This window comes from Mesoplodon densirostris, chromosome 4 (genome assembly GCF_025265405.1).
Source record: "Mesoplodon densirostris isolate mMesDen1 chromosome 4, mMesDen1 primary haplotype, whole genome shotgun sequence".
NCBI lineage: Eukaryota > Metazoa > Chordata > Mammalia > Artiodactyla > Ziphiidae > Mesoplodon > Mesoplodon densirostris.
Genome location: NC_082664.1, coordinates 153,847,949 through 153,866,037, shown reverse-complemented (window position 1 = coordinate 153,866,037; position 18,089 = coordinate 153,847,949). Strand labels below are relative to the sequence as shown.

General features: G+C 43.3%; 1 protein-coding gene across 10 annotated transcripts in view; it reads left to right on the top strand.

Moving 5' to 3' along the window:
- Nucleotides 1-18,089, top strand: part of TJP1 (tight junction protein 1) — a 119,934-nt gene that overhangs the window by 89,849 nt on the left and 11,996 nt on the right. For 7 of the 10 annotated variants that reach the window (XR_009531814.1, XM_060097515.1, XM_060097513.1 and 4 more), the window contains 11 exons: nucleotides 34-253; nucleotides 530-714; nucleotides 815-910; nucleotides 4,255-4,337; nucleotides 4,936-5,146; nucleotides 5,447-5,547; nucleotides 8,982-9,332; nucleotides 9,659-9,898; nucleotides 10,742-11,605; nucleotides 11,752-11,849; nucleotides 13,329-13,556. Coding sequence is in view for 9 of the 10 variants with exons in the window: in XM_060097515.1 (XP_059953498.1) it covers nucleotides 34-253; nucleotides 530-714; nucleotides 815-910; nucleotides 4,255-4,337; nucleotides 4,936-5,146; nucleotides 5,447-5,547; nucleotides 8,982-9,332; nucleotides 9,659-9,898; nucleotides 10,742-11,605; nucleotides 11,752-11,849; nucleotides 13,329-13,556 (2,677 nt within the window). In the remaining variant the exon portion in view is untranslated. The remainder of the gene's footprint in view (nucleotides 1-33; nucleotides 254-529; nucleotides 715-814; nucleotides 911-4,254; nucleotides 4,338-4,935; nucleotides 5,147-5,446; nucleotides 5,548-8,981; nucleotides 9,333-9,658; nucleotides 9,899-10,741; nucleotides 11,606-11,751; nucleotides 11,850-13,328; nucleotides 13,557-18,089) is intronic. The other 3 variants (XM_060097519.1, XM_060097517.1, XM_060097516.1) reach the window with 1 other exon arrangement.

Here is an 18,089-nt window from a genome sequence, read left to right as displayed (position 1 = left end):
TTATTGATAATTTTTTGTTTTGATTCTTTTTAGTTTATCGTCGCATCGTAGAATCAGATGTAGGAGATTCTTTCTATATTAGAACCCATTTTGAATATGAAAAGGAATCTCCTTATGGACTTAGTTTTAACAAAGGAGAGGTGTTCCGTGTTGTGGATACTTTGTACAATGGAAAACTGGGCTCTTGGCTTGCTATTCGAATTGGCAAAAATCATAAGGAGGTAGAACGAGGCATCATCCCTAATAAGAACAGGTATGAATGTTTGGATACTTCTTACAGAACAGATTAAGGAACTGATGACAAGATTTCAGTCCCACTGGGAAATTTTGGTAACGTAAAGAATTAGTTTTCACTGTATTTACCGTATCTAAAACTGACTTAGTTGTATAAACTCCTTTATTTTAGTTTAACCATTAAGATTTAAACTGCATGTGAAGTTCTATCCAGTATTTTGGCATTTTGTTTCACTATAAGTCTTTCTCCATTTTGTTTTTAAAATACCCTTATTTTTATTTTTGTCTTGTCCAGAGCTGAGCAGTTAGCCAGTGTACAGTACACACTTCCAAAGACGGCAGGAGGAGACCGTGCCGACTTCTGGAGATTCCGAGGTCTGCGTAGCTCCAAGAGAAATCTGCGCAAGAGCAGAGAAGATTTGTCAGCTCAGCCGGTTCAGACAAAGTTCCCAGCATATGAGAGAGTTGTTCTTCGAGAAGGTAGTCTGTTTTCTATAGATGAACCTAATACCTTTTAATGTCAGTTTGCCTAAGAAAGAAGAAGTATAAACTGTGCTATTTTTCATTTGAATCTCCCCAGCTGGATTTCTGAGGCCTGTAACCATCTTTGGACCAATAGCTGATGTTGCCAGAGAAAAGCTGGCCAGGGAAGAACCAGATATTTATCAGATTGCAAGTAAGTAGTCTCCATATGGACTTCAGATGAGATTGAGCATGTTTCTTTACTAATTACTTCTCTAAAGGGTGGGTCTGATCCATTCACTTAATAGAAATAACACTTTTTGTAAGTGAACATTTGCAATTGACCCCATGTATTTAATTTGGGAGGGAAACCTGAGTGACTGTGTCTGTGCTCTGCCAGTTCCCTTTCATAAGAAAAAGAATCACCATTTATGAGAATCTCTTAGCACACAGTCTTGTTTAATCCTGACAGTATCCATGGGGCAGGTGTCAGAATGTCCAGCTGAAGCTGGGCAAGCTGAGCTGTAGGGTGGTTGTGACTGAGACCACCGCCCCGCCTCTTTAGTTGGGGTGTCATGATGACACCCAGCTAATGAGTCACACACTTGGCTCTGAACCCAGCTCTTTCTGGCTCCAGCCCAGTGCTTTTAGTCATTAAGCAAACAAATACTCAGATATGTCAAAAGAGTAATAAAAGCATGATTCATGCTATTGCTTATTGCAGACATATATAGTAGGTTAGTATTAAATATAAATATTGAGGAAGTAGTCTTTAAATGCCTTACAGATTTTCCTTGCAGATTCTTTCATTGTTTCATTATTTTAGCTATTATGGTAGTTTAAATACACAGACTTAGTTATGATCACTTAGGCTTGCTTTAAGTTATTTGTATAGTCTGTTTCAATTTTATATTTTACTAATACAGAGGGTGCAGAAATCTGTCCATATTTTGGTTGCTTTGTCTGTCTATATTATGCTTTGCTTTTGTTCTGCAAAGGATTTAAATACTCAAGAATATAGCTTTTTCCATATATATGCTGAATTTCTTAGACAGAATTACCAAAGATAGGAAGGAATGACCCAAGACATGAGCACTCCTTGGCTGCTGCTGTGTAACTATGGCAGCTTCCAGAGGGTTGTGCAGCTGTTGTTCCTGCTGGCACTATAAACACCCAAGTGCTAATTTAATATTATATATATTGCTTTTCATTTGGTTGCTGGTAAAGTTGAATGAGGATATTTTCTGAAACTCACAAGATTTGTAGACAAATGATAGTAAAATTTGAGCAATTTAGAAAATGTTCATTTCTGATTCATCACTCAGTTTGTTAGTCTTTTCAGAAGAGATCTTTTTTTGGTCATTGCTTATAGATAACATTTTGACTGAAGAAGTTGATACGTATAGATACCACCTGTAACCAAACTTAGGGCTTTTACATTTAGGAAAAGCAAGTGTGAAGACTTAGAAAGCTCTGTCTTAAGGACTAATTGGTTGATTAATTGGGTTTACTCTACAACCAGACTCTTACAAAAGGGATTCAGATTGCTTAGTTATGTATCCTCTTTGAATCTCATGAGAGTTTTTTGAGTTTAGAGACTAGTAGCATTTTCTCCACCCAGAGCCTCCCAGTTGATCTCCCTCTGTCGTTCCCCCGTGTCCACCAGGTTGGAGATTGGCCCTGCTGTCTCGCGATGGCCTTGTTCTCCCAGATCATCCCCTTGTCCCTCAGCCTGACCTCTGAACTTCCGTGTCTCTGTCTTTGTCTGATCTGAACAACCAGAGCTCTCTAACTTCTGAGCTTTCCTGTGACCAGAGTCTCAGACATCGCTGTGCCTTTTCGGTGAAAGCCTTCATGTCAGCGGACCTCTGAGACGCGTGGTTAGAAATCAGCCCAAGCTGCCTTGGCGTGTTCTGCGCCAGGAGGGAGGCACAGGTTGCCAGTGTGAAAGCACAGGCTGTGTCATAGTCACAAGTTACAGCCTTCTCTGCTCCCCAGTCCCCTTCTGCTGATGTGAAAAGAGGTCCCTAACCCAGGACTCCCCAGCCAGTCTGCTGTAGTTGTTGCTGCTGAGTGTGGGCCTGCCTAGGTATTGAGCAGCCGTCTGCGGCCGGGCGGGCCCTGCTGAGGGGAGGCCTCCTCAGGGTATCTGTGTGCCATACAGACAGAACCATTGCTACTCACATGCCACAATATGAAAAAGGTTTACAGACAGTGCCATGCCAGGCCACACTGGAGCAAAAGAAAAAGGGAAATCCCTATATACATGTTTTTATATATATATTATATATATATATTAATGGCTGTTTTTTCCAGAACATGAAAATAGTTGGAAGATTTTTGAAAACATGTGTATTAAAACTGACATTATTTTAAATTTAAATATTTTATTTAGACCAAACATAATTTGTAATTTTACCTTCCCGGTTTTAATGGAAGCAAATTTATCAATATTATTTTATAAATCTACTTTTTTAATTTTAAGCTTATTTTCAATTGAGAGAATTGCCGTATTTGGCTGTTTGTCTTGACCAAGTGACAGTCCTAAATAATTTTTGCTCAAGTTCCACTTACTGATTCTTTTCTTTTAATTAATTAATTAATTAATTAATTAATTAATTAGTCAGGCTGCATCAGGTTTTAGTTGCATCACGCGGGCTCTTCGTTGTGTCATGCCGGCTTCCCTCTAGTTGTGGCATGCAGGCTCTAGAGCACGCAGGCTTAGTTGCCCCGTGGCATGTGGGATCTTAGTTCCTCAACCAGGGATTGAACCCACGTCCCCTGCATCTGCAGGGCGGATTCTTAACCACTGGACCATCAGGGAGGTCCCTCCACTTACTGAGTCTATTTAAAATGTTCTATTTAAATGTTTGAAGTATTTATTTTGCTTTTGTGAACATATTGCATTCAAATATGATTGGACTTCTGAGGTTTGGGGGCACCCCCTTGAATTTTGCACTGGGGTGAGTGGCCCACTTGCCTTTTTTTTTTTTTTTAAATTTTATTTATTTATTTATTTATTTACTTACTTACTTACCTACCTACCTACTTATTCATTTAGCTGTGCTGGGTCTTAGTTGTGGTGTGCAGAATCTTCATTGTGACATGTAGGATCTTTAGTTGGGGCATGTGGGCTCTTAGTTGAGGCATGCACGTGGGATCTAGTTCCCTGACCAGGGATTGAACCTGGGCCCCCTGCATTAAGAGCGTGGAGTCTTAGCCACTGGACCACCAGGGAAGTTCTCCCCCTTGCCTTCTGATCCCAGCAGTGTTGGAAACATGGATGTAACCCCGGGTTCTCAGCCAGGGTGGGTCTGCCCCAGAGAGGACATTTGGCCACAGTTCTGTTTGTCACCATGGGAGCAAAAGGGAGGTGGGGGGCTGCTACTGACATCCAGTGGGTGGAGGCCAGAAATGCTGCTCAATAGGCCGTGGTGCACGGGAAGCCCCCACAACTACACGTCATGGACCCCAGCGTGTCATTATGCCCAGCAGTTGAGAAACTGACCTAACCAGTGGAAATTTGGTGTTTTGTTTTTGTCCTGACTGCACGATTAGAAAGTGAACCTCGAGATGCTGGAACTGACCAACGAAGCTCTGGCATTATTCGCCTTCATACAATAAAGCAAATAATAGATCAAGTAAGTTATTAGAAATTTACCCGTTTCATTGTAAGCTGTGAATTTTGTGTTTCTCAGTGGGGTGGGTTTGGTTAAACTGAAAGTAGAAGGTAGTTTTTCTAAAGTTATTACTGGTATACCGTAAGTAAGTTACCGAGACATTATAATAATCACTTTCAATGGAACAGTAGCACGTGCCTGAAAAGATGAGCTTTCATTACCACAAAAAAGTATACAGTGTTCACATATGTTGATAGACTTGATATCACATCAGGACAATTCAGGTTGCACTTTGATATTTATATGTTAGGAATGTGTTGCTACTCACAAGGTCATGTCAGGAACATTAAATTGTTACACTTATTTTCACTCTCTGCTTGCAAGTATTTGGGCTGTCTTAAAAGTGAGCTAGTTAAAACTTTTTTTAAAAATTGTACTAGAAATTAAATTGCATTAACTTCTGAGTACACCTTTTTCTAATATGTGCTCCTGAGACATTTTGGAGCACAGTTAAACGTCCATTCCCATTGGAATGTAGTCTCAGCTGTGACTTTCTGAAGGTGATGCTTCTTAGTTACCGTGTCTTGCGTCCTTGTTTATTTTTTTCTTGTGTCTTCAGGATAAACATGCTTTATTGGATGTAACACCAAATGCAGTTGATCGTCTGAATTACGCCCAGTGGTATCCAATTGTAGTATTCCTTAACCCTGATTCTAAGCAAGGTGTGAAAACAATGAGGATGAGGTTATGTCCAGAATCTCGGAAAAGCGCCAGGAAATTATATGAGCGGTCTCATAAACTACGTAAAAATAATCACCATCTTTTTACAAGTGAGTATATTAAAGGCCTTCTTGCAGCTTACAGTGTCTGTGCAACAATATGTGGGCAAAAATGTTGTGTTGTTCAAATATTAAAACTCATATAACCTTTGCCTGTTATGCTTGCTGTTGTGTTAACGGCTGCTGTTGATTGAAAGAAATGGTTCAGTGCCAAAATAGACATTCCCAGGGGTGTGTCCTCAATACCATCTGTCAGATAACTCAGTAGTGGTGACTGAACTCTAAGCAATGGTTGAGTGAATTCTGACTTTTGCCGTGTTGTAATCATAGAACAATGTTATCTATTTGCAGCTACAATTAATTTAAACTCAATGAATGATGGTTGGTATGGTGCATTGAAGGAAGCAATTCAGCAACAACAGAACCAGTTGGTGTGGGTTTCTGAGGGAAAGGTAAGAAATTTCCTGTTTTTAACCCATTTGATAAATTATATAACTAATCAGAGAAGCCTTTGAGTCACCATTGTTTTCTAATTGGATCAACTTATTAAAGTAATTTGGGGCATTAGCTTTTAGGTTTTTATAATTTGTAGGGGTTATGAAAGTTGTTTTTTTTGTTTGTTTTTTTTTTTTTGCGGTATGCGGGCCTCTCACTGTTGTGGCCTCCCCCGTTGCGGAGCACAGGCTCCGGACGCGCAGGCTCAGCGGCCATGGCTCACGGGCCCAGCCGCTCCGCGGCATATGGGATCCTCCCAGACCGGGGCACGAACCCGTATCCCCTGCATCGGCAGGCGGACTCTCAACCACTTGCGCCACCAGGGAGGCCCGAAAGTTGTTTTTGATAGTAGAAGATTCTGAAGTTTCTCTCCCCACTGAATTACCATTCAGTGGTATTCTCTGAGAATTCTCAGAGGGTAACTTAAAAGAGCAGGGTTGAGTTCTGACTCTGCCCCTGTCTGACTGAGGAATGACTTTGAATCTGGCTTCCATTTCTTCCTCTGGAAACAAGGGGAATGGGTGGGCTAGATGAGTGGTCCCCAAAGTGCTGTGCTCAGCATGTGAGATCCAGGACTGGCCCTGAAGAAAAGGCACTCTGAAGGCAAGGAATGGGTGGGGACCACCGTGCTGCAAACCAAGCCCCCTGGAGCAGCACAGTACCCACCAGTGTGGTGATGGCTCTGAGAGGTCTGAAGTAAAGGACTTACTTTGCTACTTTAAGCATTTCCCTAAATCCTTACCTAAGGAATTTTTTTTCACTCAGCACCTGTTAACATTCTTAAAACATACTGAAAATGTTAGACAAAGCAATACATCCTTTTGGCTTTGAATTTTGATTTTATAAAGATTAAAATAACTATTTTCTGTTGTTAAGTCTTTCTGGTCTTTTAACAGTTCTTGATGGGAAAGTCCTGTTTATTTTGTTGGGAGAGATAATAATTTTCTCAAAGTATACAGTTAAAAGAATCTTTTGTTTTAAATGTCTTTTACCTTCAGATCAACACAATATTAATATATTTTAGTTGCTAGGGAAGATTGAGAATATCTGTTCTCTTATTTTGTTTTTTGTATTTCCTTGTCGGCTTGGTTTTTGTTGTGTTTTGCCCCTGCATGGCCCCTACTTTCCTCTGCCTGGCTATGGCCCCAGGTGCTGTGGCAGTGCATGCTGCATGCTTAGGACCCCCGTGCTCCTTACCCAGAAAACACCACCTCTGCCAAGAAGAGATGTTGAAATGCTGACATGTAGAGGTACTGTCTGCTGCTCCCACCTGTGGTCCTATGTCAGAACCATGCCTTTTCTCCTCAGTACCACTCTGGGCGGTGGACTGTACACATGAGATCCTGAGACCACTTTTGAGTAACTGACATATCAGCCGGGACGCTTTATAGACAGAGGCAGGTAGAATAAACTCACTACACCACTTTACATGACACACTGTTACTAATTCTTAACTCCTGTGGCATTTGATTAAAAGGATTACCGTCCTCTCCATACTAATCTTCTATGACAACACAGTTCTGCTAGCAGCCTTGGTCAGGTAGAATGTTAATAGCTTTCACCTGTGATTTTTCTTTTTTTTTTTTTTGCGGTATCACTGGTGATTTTTGAAATAATATTGGTTTATAAATGCACAAGGTATACATGTCTACCTATCTGAGAGGTTTTTTTAAATCCACAAATCTTAATTTTCTGTGATTTCTTTGTGATACTATTGTGTACTTCCTTTCTTTGCTTGGATTTTAAAATGAAGGTCTAGCTCTCCCAGCTTTTTGTGTGAGGAAAATAGGTCATCTCAATTAATGTTATTAACTTTATTAATAGGTCTAATAGGTCATTTACTATTAGAATAGATTGATGCATTTTGTAAATCAGAAAAAGTGTTACAATTTAAATCAAGTTTGATTTATGCCCCCCTTCCATTCAAGTATATTTTCTCCAAATAGATTCTTAAACTAAAACCACTTCATTTCACATCGACTCTCCTGAGCTAACTACTTTGATCTGATTGCTAGGAAGAGTTCCTTTTTGCAATTTCTGTTACAGGCTTGTATGTTCCCTGTTAAACCAAGAAAAATCATCTGGAGGCTTTCTTAACATGTAAGCATGTGTCATTTCTAGTTCAGAGCACTCCTGGTTCTTGCTCACTTCTGCATTTCATAACACTGCAAAAGCTGAGCAGATTAGTGAGTTGAGTTGTTCTTTCCCAGGGCCTTAAATACTTCCCTGGCTGGCTCCTGGGTTATAGTCTTCCAGACCCTGCGAGTCAGAGATCAAAGTAGATAGCAAGAAGGTTTCAAGCCATTGAGGTTTCAGTGGGAGAGACTCTGCCGGAACATAGAGCAGAGCCCTGGTGCGCTCACTTTCCAAACCGGGCAGGTGATCTCTCGAAAGCCAGAGTCACGGAAGGCTGGTCTTTCCCATTAAGGGAGGGCTCAGGGTCAGGCTGTTGCAGAGCCAGGATTTGGGACTGTGGGGGAAGCACCATTCAGGCGGCTCGAGCCTTGTTTATCCTTCAGTCCATGCCGTCAGAATTCTGGGTTCTGGATCCTCCAGCTGTCGTGCCTCTCTGGGTGCAGGGTCCAGGCAGCGTCTTCTGGAACTGTTGTGTGTAATACGGGCACTAGCTTCAAATTAGTATCCATGACAGCCTGTTGACTGCAGCACTGTACTTCCCTTTCCCTCAAATACTTCTGTTCTTTCTGGTCTGCTCAGAAGATAATCAGTGCAGACTGAAGGCTAACTCAGCTCTTAATTGTCTGTAAAAGAGAGTCATAACTGCATTTCCCTCTCTGTATCCATCTGTGAAGAATAATTTTTAAAAGTTCTTAGTTTAATTAGGCAACCAGCACTTAGATGATGCTTTTCTGTTGTGTTTTATAAAGCTCTAGGGCCAAATACCAACTTTTTAAAGAAGTTGTTTTCTTAATATATAGATTTTATATATACATAAGCTCTTGTTCAGCTTGAACTGTGGCGTTTATTTTCCTGGTTATTCTCACGTGCGCTGTTCTGTCAGTCACTGTGTCTTTGTTTCTGTGAGCTTGGTCTGGCAGCATTCTCCCTCTTCACCCTGCTCTGGGCTGACAAGCTAGTGACTGACTAGGTTTCAAAATCAGAGTGGGGCCAGGGCTCCTTCGCTGTCTTCTGGGGCTTTGTCACGGCCAGCCAGCCGACGTTCCACTCATCCAAGCCCTTCAGATCTCAAAGGATTCTCTGTGTGTCTGCATGTGTGCTTGTACTATCTTCTTGACCTTTCCTCACCAGAAGTTTCAAGAAACAGATGTGATTTCTCCAAAGAAAAGTATCCTTTTCAGTCTCCCTTGTAAAATAAAGGCCATCTCTTAAAGAACTACTGAATAAATTTTTAATTTACTTCTATTTGACCCAGGCGGATGGTGCTACAAGTGATGACCTTGATTTGCATGATGATCGTCTGTCCTACCTGTCAGCCCCAGGTAGTGAATACTCAATGTATAGCACGGACAGTAGACATACTTCTGACTATGAAGATACAGATACAGAAGGCGGGGCCTACACTGATCAAGAACTAGATGAGACTCTTAATGATGAGGTGGGGACTCCCCCGGAGTCTGCCATTACACGGTCCTCTGAGCCTGTCAGAGAGGACTCCTCTGGAATGCATCATGACCACCAGACATATCCTCCTTACTCACCACAAGCGCAGCCACAGCCAGTTCATAGAATAGACTCCCCTGGACTTAAAACAGCCTCTCAACAGGTAAGCAGCAAGCATTCAACGTTTTGCAGTTAGAGGTGCATTGTTAAAGTCTAGGATGTGGTGATTGAATTAAAAAATATATTGTCCTTTCTCCAGATTAAGAATTAATCTTTAATTTCAACTTGAGAATACCAAGGACTTAATTCTAAACTTTGTGTGTTTATCTTAGACAGCAGTATACTGAAATTAAAAAAATTCAGGACATGAGGTCATAGTTTTGTTATTCAGCACACTTAAAATGTATGTCTATCAGCCACTATAAATGGAAGTGGGAAGTTAGCAGTAAACAGAAACACTATATTTAAAATATTTTAAACACTTCACAGAAAGCAGAAGCCTCATCTCCAGGCCCTTACCTTTCGCCTGAAACAAACCCAGCATCATCAACCTCTGCTGTTAATCCTAATGTAAACTTAACTAATGTCAGACTGGAGGAGCCCACCCCAGCTCCTTTCACCTCTGACTCACCACAAGCTGATTCTTTAAGAGCACCACGCACTGAGGCAGCTCACATAATGCTAAGAGGTCAAGAGCCATCATTGTCGTCGCATGTAGATCCAGCAAAGGTACCTGTGCTGCAGTGTTGCGCTAATCTGTTGCTCTCCATCAGTCTAGCACATGATCATGTTTGCTTTGCCCTTTAAGTGTTCCTTTTGCTTTTTACTGTGGGCTTATGCACCATAGTGTTTTCAAATCAGTACAAATCATTTCGGTTCTATAATTTGCATGGCTTCCAGTGATATAAAATAGGCCTTTTAATTGGGATTGGTACTTAATGTTTTTATTATTTTTTTAATGTTTGGCTTTCAGAATCTTCCAGAATTTCTTTCTTTCTTTCTTTTTTATTTTTATTTTTTTAAACATCTTTATTGGAGTATAATTGCTTTACAGTGTTGTATTAGTTTCTGCTGTATAACAAAATGAATCAGCTATATGTATATATATATCCCCATATCCCCTCCCTCTTGCGTCTCCCTCCCACCCTCCCTATCCCACCCCTCTAGGTGGTCAGAATTTCTTAATCTATAGTTCAGACCCATTTTAAACTTCTTTATGTTTTGTAAGTTATGGTGTCCATAAACTTCTTTTTGATTTTATTTTCAGTGTCCAAATCAAGTGGAATCAACAGTTCAGTGCATTAATTTTCTACTAAACTTAATAATTAAAAAGTTAAAATATCTTTAACTCACTTTTCATTTAGTATTGATAACATGCTGAAAAGTAAAAGCCCCTACTTGCATTGTAAATTTTGAGCTTTCACTTAAACTGGCTTTCTCCACTAATCTGTTTCTGTCCTGGTAATAAATGGTAGAACATGCCATTTTTACATATTAAATCATAGTTTGTCTCTTAAAATAGACTAGAATTTGAAATAAGCCTGTGTCCTTACACGTGAATTTTTTATACAGGTATATAGGAAGGATCCCTATCCTGAGGAAGTGATGAGACAGAACCATGTTTTGAAGCAGCCAGCTGTTGTTCACCCAGGGCAGAGGCTAGACAAGGAGCCCAGTCTGAGCTATGAGCCGCAGCCCCCATACGCAGAGAGACAGGCCAGCAGGGACCTGGAGCAGCCTGCCTACAGATACGACTCCTCAAACTACGCGGACCAGTTTCCTCGAAACTATGACCATCGTGTGCGCTATGACGACCGCATCCCTGCGTATGAGGAACAGTGGTCCTATTATGATGACAAACAGCCGTACCAGCCCCGGCCTTCTTTTGATAATCAGCACCCGCGAGACCTGGACTCCAGACAGCATCCCGAGGAGTCCTCAGAACGAGGGTATTTCCCACGTTTTGAGGAGCCAACCCCTCTGTCCTATGAAAGCCGACCACGCTACGACCCGCCACTCAGGACCTCCACCCTGCGGCACGAAGAGCAGCCCGCTCCTGGGTTTGACGTGCACGGGAGGTACAGGCCAGACGCGCAGCCCTACTCCTCCACAGGCCCCAAGGCGTCCGAGCCTAAGCAGTATTTTGACCAGTACCCACGGAGTTATGAGCAGGCCCCGCCCCAAGGCTTCACCTCCAAAGCAGGCCCAGGCCACTACGAGCCTCTCCACGGTGCTGCCCTTGTCCCGCCCCAGCACAAGCCAGAAGTGCCGCCCGCAAGTACCAAACCACTGCCTCCACCCCCAGCTCTGGCCGAGGAAGAGGAAGACCCAGCAATGAAGCCACAGTCAGTGCTCACCAGAGTGAAAATGTTTGAAAACAAAAGGTCTGCATCAGTGGAGAACAAGAAGGATGAAAACCATAACTCTGGTTTCAAGGTAAATACGTGACTGTGTCTCCTGCCTCACATGCAGAGCACATTCTGTGACTTGTGTGTAACGCTTCATAATGTTCCCTCCCCCTTAAACGAAGCCTGTTTTCTCATGATCTCTCCCTGAGGCTCGTGTGTCTTATTTTTCTGCAGCCTCCAGAGGTCACGTCTAAACCTGCAGGTGCTCCCGTCCTGGGTCCTAAAGCCCCTGCTCAGAATCAGCTCATTGAACACGACAGAACACTGCACAGGTGGGTGCTTTGTGGGCTTGTGGCCTACAACTGACTGGGAGTGTGGCCCTCTTAGTAGAGCGGAGGCGGGGAAGGCAGAGGTCTCTCTTATCCTTAGGAGAACTCCTCCAGCTTCTGCAGTTAAAACAGTGGTCCTAGAAGGAAAGGTAAAGAGCTTTATTTATTATACCTTCTGTAACACATCTTTGTTATTCTTTCAGTTAACAAATCTTTCGAACACATATTTCTCTAGCAAATGGCTAAAGTACAGTTTTTAAAGCCCTAACTTTTGGACTGTGTTTTTTAGTTTAATAGTGCTTTTGGACGTGCAAACTGTTAGTTTTTAGGGGTGAGGAAACAGACTCAGATAGCTATGAGATAACTAAACTTAATCCTTTAGAAAGCGCCAGGAGGGATGAGGCTGAGGCTGACAGGAGTTGTTGGAAGAGGAACCTGCCAGCTGTGCTCTTAGCTGTGGCCCGATCTGGCTGCTGCTAAGTTGACGGGCTGCATTTGAATACAGTTCTTTGGCCTAATATGTTTCATTTGCTTATATTTGTGCTTTTAATAAAGAGGAACTACTGTCTAACATGTACATTTTCCTCTGATTTTTTTTTTCTTTTTTTTTTTTTGCGGTACACGGGCCTCTCACTGTTGTGGCCTCTCCCGCTGCGGAGCACAGGCTCCGGACGTGCAGGCTCAGTGGCCATGGCTCACGGGCCCAGCTGCTCTGCGGCATGTGGGATCTTCCCGGACCGGGGCACGAACCCGTGTCCCCTGCATCGGCAGGTGGACTCTCAACCACTGCGCCACCAGGGAAGCCCCATTTTCCTCTGATTTTAATGTCTAGTGCTCTTCATGAAAATGTAAACTACTGTGATGTCTCCTTTAGCTGGGATCACTAGCAAATAAGCTCTTCTACACAGAGTAAACATGTAATAACTGAAAGCTTAGCCCCCCTTCTTGGTGAAACATATTTAAGTTTATCCATTTTTGATGCAGGGTTTCTGAAATTTGCTAACTAGGGCCTATGTAACAGTGCCTTAATTTGCTGATAATGTACTTTCTTCCCCATGTGCTTCCTGTGTCCTCTGGAACTTTGGACATGTCGAGCTCTTTCCTTATATGAGGATCATTTATTGATCCTGCTGTAAAGTTCTTCAGCTCTCAGTTTTTATTGTTGCTGACGATGGTGCATGTACTTGAGGAAGCCCTCCACTGTCTGGCTTACTTTTCTTTTTCTGATGAGCTGCTTCTAACCAGGTCACTCTCAAGCTCAGTAGTAGGTTGTGTTTAGGACTCACGGGCCAGGAGAGTGTTGCCATTGAGTATAATGTATGAGGACATGGGACTGGGAATGTCCACCTTGACTGCTGCACTGCTCAGCCAGATCCTGAGTAATCACAGCAGTCAGTGGAAGGTCAAGGTGAAACTTATGTATTCCATTTTATTTGTCAAATTAACTTCTCAAAAGTTGTTCCATTTATCATTCATTATCAGGATCCCCGAACCGCAAAAACCTCAAATGAAGCCGCCTGAAGACATTGTTCGGTCAAATCATTATGATCCTGAGGAAGATGAAGAATACTATCGAAAACAGCTCTCCTACTTTGATCGAAGAAGTTTTGAGAGCAAGCCTTCTGCACATGTCCCTGCCAGCCACCTCTCAGAGCCCGCCAAGCCGGTTCATTCTCAGAGTCAGCCACAGTTTTCTAGTTACTCTTCCAAGTGAGTTATTTTGTTTAAGACTTACCTTTTAAAAATAAGATGAAACATAAAGTGGAGTTAATCACACAAAGTTCAGTGTGTGTGTGTGTGTGTGTGTGTGTGTGTGTGTGTGTTTGTTTTGTTCTGTTTTGTTTTGTTTTTTGGCCTTGCTGCATGGCATGTGAGATCTTAGTTCCCTGACCAGGGATCAAACCCTTGCCCCTGTGGTGGAAGTGCAGAGTCCTAACCACTGGACTGCCAGGGAAGTCCTAAGTTCAGTATATTTTGAAGGAAAATAGTTAACTATGTAATACATGACTTCTGTAGGCTCTTAGCATTTCAGCAGTGTGTGTTCTGTCTAGCTCTGGGATGTGTGTTTTTTGTTCTTAGACTCTAGTGTCAGATATGTAAATTTTTTGCATTAAAAAAATGTTAAAATCAAAGGATTTTGAAATCAAAGCGTTTTGAGGTAAGAGAGGGTAAACGGTTAAGACCCTGATTTTTAAGAGTTTCTCCCTTCTGTGCAGTACACGTTCTCATCCTTCTTTTCTGTGTTTGTTTTTTTAAATATAAAAGTAGGGTTAGGGCTTCCCTGGTGGCGCAGTGGTTGAGAGTCCGCCTGCCGATGCAGGGTACACGGGTTCGTGCCCGGTCCGGGAAGATCCCACATGCTGCGGAGCAGCTGGGCCCGTGAGCCATGGCTGCTGAGCCTGCGCGTCCGGAGCCTGTGCTCCGCAGAGGGAGAGGCCATAGCAGTGAGAGGCCCGCATACCGCAAAAAAAAAAAAAAAAAGTAGGGTTATGTTGGGGAGTGACATTGAGGGACGATACTAAAGAGTATTTAAAATTTTTTTCCAAGGCAAGAAAAAACTTGTCTTTTATTATTGTTTGAGCTTGAGGGGGCTTTTGAGATTTCTGGTCCAGCTGTAAACATGAGGAACCCAAGCTCCAGCGAGGGGCCGTGACAGGGGCAGAGCTAGGACTGAGCCCCAAGTTCCTGCTGTCTTTTTCCTGTCTGTGCTGCTCCCTTCTGTTTGCTTGTCTACTGGGTTTTTTGTTTTTCTTTCTTGTGTGTTTTGTTGGGGTACAAACTACAAACCCACATGTGCCTGCATGAGTTCGTATCCCATTCTGGTTCTGCCGCTGGTTGAACCCTGACTGATGGTGAATTTGGTTCTGAGAGTGGAATATAAACCCACACAGGCACAGGTGGGTTCATACTTGAGCAGAACAGGCCCACAAGAATGGAAATAGATGTGGATTTATTACAAGGGATTTGTTTACGCAGTTGTGGGGCCGGGCTGAGCAAGTCCTAAGTCTGCAGGGCAGGAAGGGAAATGCTAGTGGTCTCGGAGCTCAGGGAAGCTGTTAAGTCCTCTTGAGAAGGGCCCATCTAGATAATCTCCCTGGGGATACCTGCATTAGTGTTTGAGTGAATAACTAGGACTGTAGTTCTGCATAGCCAAGATGAGACATTAAAAAGCAACCACAAATCACTTTTGTGCCTAAGTTTAAAAGCATGAAGATCTTTACTGAATTAGATGCTTCGGACTGTCTGAACATATCATTTGTTACTTGCTGATCAGTGAAAATTCTTTTAGAATATACTTTAAAACCTCTAATATTAAAAGCCTACTTTAAAAAAAATTTTATTTATTTATTTATGGCTGTATTGGGTCATCGTTGCTGCGCGCGAGCTCTCTCGAGTTGCGGCGAGTGGGGGCTACTCTTCGTTGCGGTGCGCCGGCTTCTCATTGCGGTGGCTTCTCTTGTTGCGGAGCACGGGCTCTAGGTGCGCGGACTCAGTAGCTGTGGATTGCAGGGTCTAGAGCACAGGCTCAGTAGTTGTGGTGCACGGGCTTAGTTGCTCCGTGGCTTGTGGGATCTTCCCGGATCAGGGCTCGGACCTGTGTCCCCTGCATTGTCAGGCGGATTCTTAACCACTGTGCCACCAGGGAAGTCCCTAAAAACCTACTTTTAATTACCACTTGCCTTCTAAGACATCATTTAAAGTGAAGATTTAAAACCTTTTCCACTGTTATCCATTTAAATCTCTGTCTACGGAAGAAAGCAGTTTATGAGAAACACAGCTGCGAACTGTGAGTGGTGCAGTGCAGGCTCTGTTTGAAGCAGACAGTCTTGCACGAGTGTTGTGAGCCTCCCCTAACACAAGCCTAGAGGGGTGCCCAGTGCAACTGGAGAGAGTCCAGACCAGGACGAGCCGGGCGTGGAGCCTGAGGAGCTCACCTTCCGTGAGATGGAAGGGTGTCACCACTTTGACTGAAGCCGTTTAAACATATTCATTCCTCTCAGAAGGGAGTCCAGTTTAAAGAGAGATTTTATTTATCCCTTTACATACTTGGTAAATAGAATACAGCCTTAACAGGATACGTTTAGGTCTAAAAAGTAAAAGTTTTGCTAGGTAATCCGATGACAAGGCATTTTTGGTTTTGTGTGAATCTTGTTCTCTAGAGAGAAGACTCAATAATATATCTCTGACGTATAGCTTTCAGACATGGTCTAGAACACTGCCGAGCACTTGGCGGTGGAGGGGCTCAGTCATTCCATGTGGAGTGACCAAGGCTCAGCACAGGCCCCGGCGTGCTCCTTCTCACGTCCACAGCCCTGGGAGGAACCAGTGTTTGCTGGGCAGAGGTCCCATGAGAAAGAGATCACGTCTGTCTCTGTAGATTCACTGCAGACTCGGTTTGATATTACTGTTTACTGTTGGTAGTGTTATGGGGTGAGAAAGTCTAACTTGAGATGGATACTAGGATGCCTTTCCTTCCTTTGTATATGAAAGTAATGCTGCATTTTCCCATATAATAAGGTTTTTTAAAAAAATTATTTTTGGCTGCGTTGGGTCTTCCTTGCTGCACGAGGGCTTTCTCTATTTGTGGCGAGTGGGGGCTACTCTTTGTTGTGGTGCGTGGGCTTCTCATTGCGGTCTTGTTGCAGACGATGGGCTCCAGGTGCGTGGGCTTCAGTGGTTGTGGCTCGTGGGCTCTAGAGCACAGGCTCAGTCATTGTGGCACACAGGCTTAGTTGCTCCGCCGCATGTGGGATCTTCCCGGACCAGGGCTCGAACCCATGTCCCCTGCATTGGCAGGTGGATTCTTAACCACTGCACCACCAGAGAAGCCCTCCCATATAGGTTTTTAATGGTTAGAGAGTTGGAAAGGAGACTCGAGTGTCCTAGAAGATGACTCAGCAGGAAGTTGTTTCTATACCTTCCCTTTCTAATTCTGTTTTACTCTTTTGCCCAATTAATACAGCTTTAATAATTGGAAAATAGTTTAAAATATGGGACCCTCTTTGTCTTACATTTCAAAACTATTTACTGTTTGTCATCAATAGATTGCCTACAGGCCTTATCCTCTAAGGTAAAATATAGAAATAACAAAGTTACCGTCTTCCAGATAATACGTGCTTTTGTTCCACTTAAAAGCAAACCTTAAAAATGGTGGGCATTAGAGCAGGGAGAAGTCTTTGATAGCACAGGATAAGTGCCCCAGAAGCAGGCAGCTGTCACCCAGTCTTACAGTCTGTTGAGCCACATTGATGCTGGGAGAGGTGAGGAGACAGCAGCCTTGACATCACCTGCAAAACAAGTTAGGAGTTGCCAGGGTTCCAAGCCAGGGCTAGAAGAGCAGGCTCCATCTGGGTCTGTGCACGTGCTGCAGCTCAGAGATTGAGTTGTCTCCTTCAGGGCATCTAATGGGATTTCTGTCACTGGAATATCTACCTCTGAAGACGCAGCCTACCATGAGACTTCCAGGTCTCAAGACACATGTTGGTGTTTTTCAGCTTACAAGAGTTAAGCCTAAGATTGGCGTTAGGTGGTTTTGTGTGCATGTGGCATAATTAGATGAGAGAGGTAGAGACCAAGGGAGTCAGCATGGCAGCTCTGCCCACCTCGGGGCTCAGCGTCAGGCTCTGAAGGAGCACGTGTTGATCATGTGTCCTTACCGTGCTAGCTGTGGTGCTGCGTCACTTCTGTGTTTTCACTCTGGACTTCTGTGCCTAGCCCCCTTTCTTTCAACAGAGCACTCGCCCCCACTTCTTTAGAACCCGCTGCTTTATTTCATTTCTTTGTTCAGCACCAGGAGTGGGCAGCGGGCCAAGGAGTGAAGCTTAGCCACACTGCTGCCCACCAGAGCCCCATGTGTGGAGGGTGGGCAGGCGGGGCCTAGCTGCGTTCCATGTCTCCACCGGCTGCTGGTGTCCCGAGCTAAATGAGAGCCAGTGATGGTTTCTTGTTTTGTCTTTTTTTTTTTTGATGGTTTCTTTTATAGACTGAAGTATGCTGAAATGGTGGATGTGTGTTTTTTGGTTGATGCTTTAAAATGACATTTGAGTTCTGTTTGCTGCAAACTTAGATTGATCGTTTTCTTTAATTTTTCTGTTGCGCTTGCTTTGCCATCACCTAGATTTCTTGGCTCTTATACTAGCTCTGGCTACTTGGAAAGGAGCGTCATGTGGTAAGACGGGGCACTGGTGTGAGGCTGTGACGTGAGGGTCCCTCGCCGTGGCACTGGCATTACGTGCACTTGCA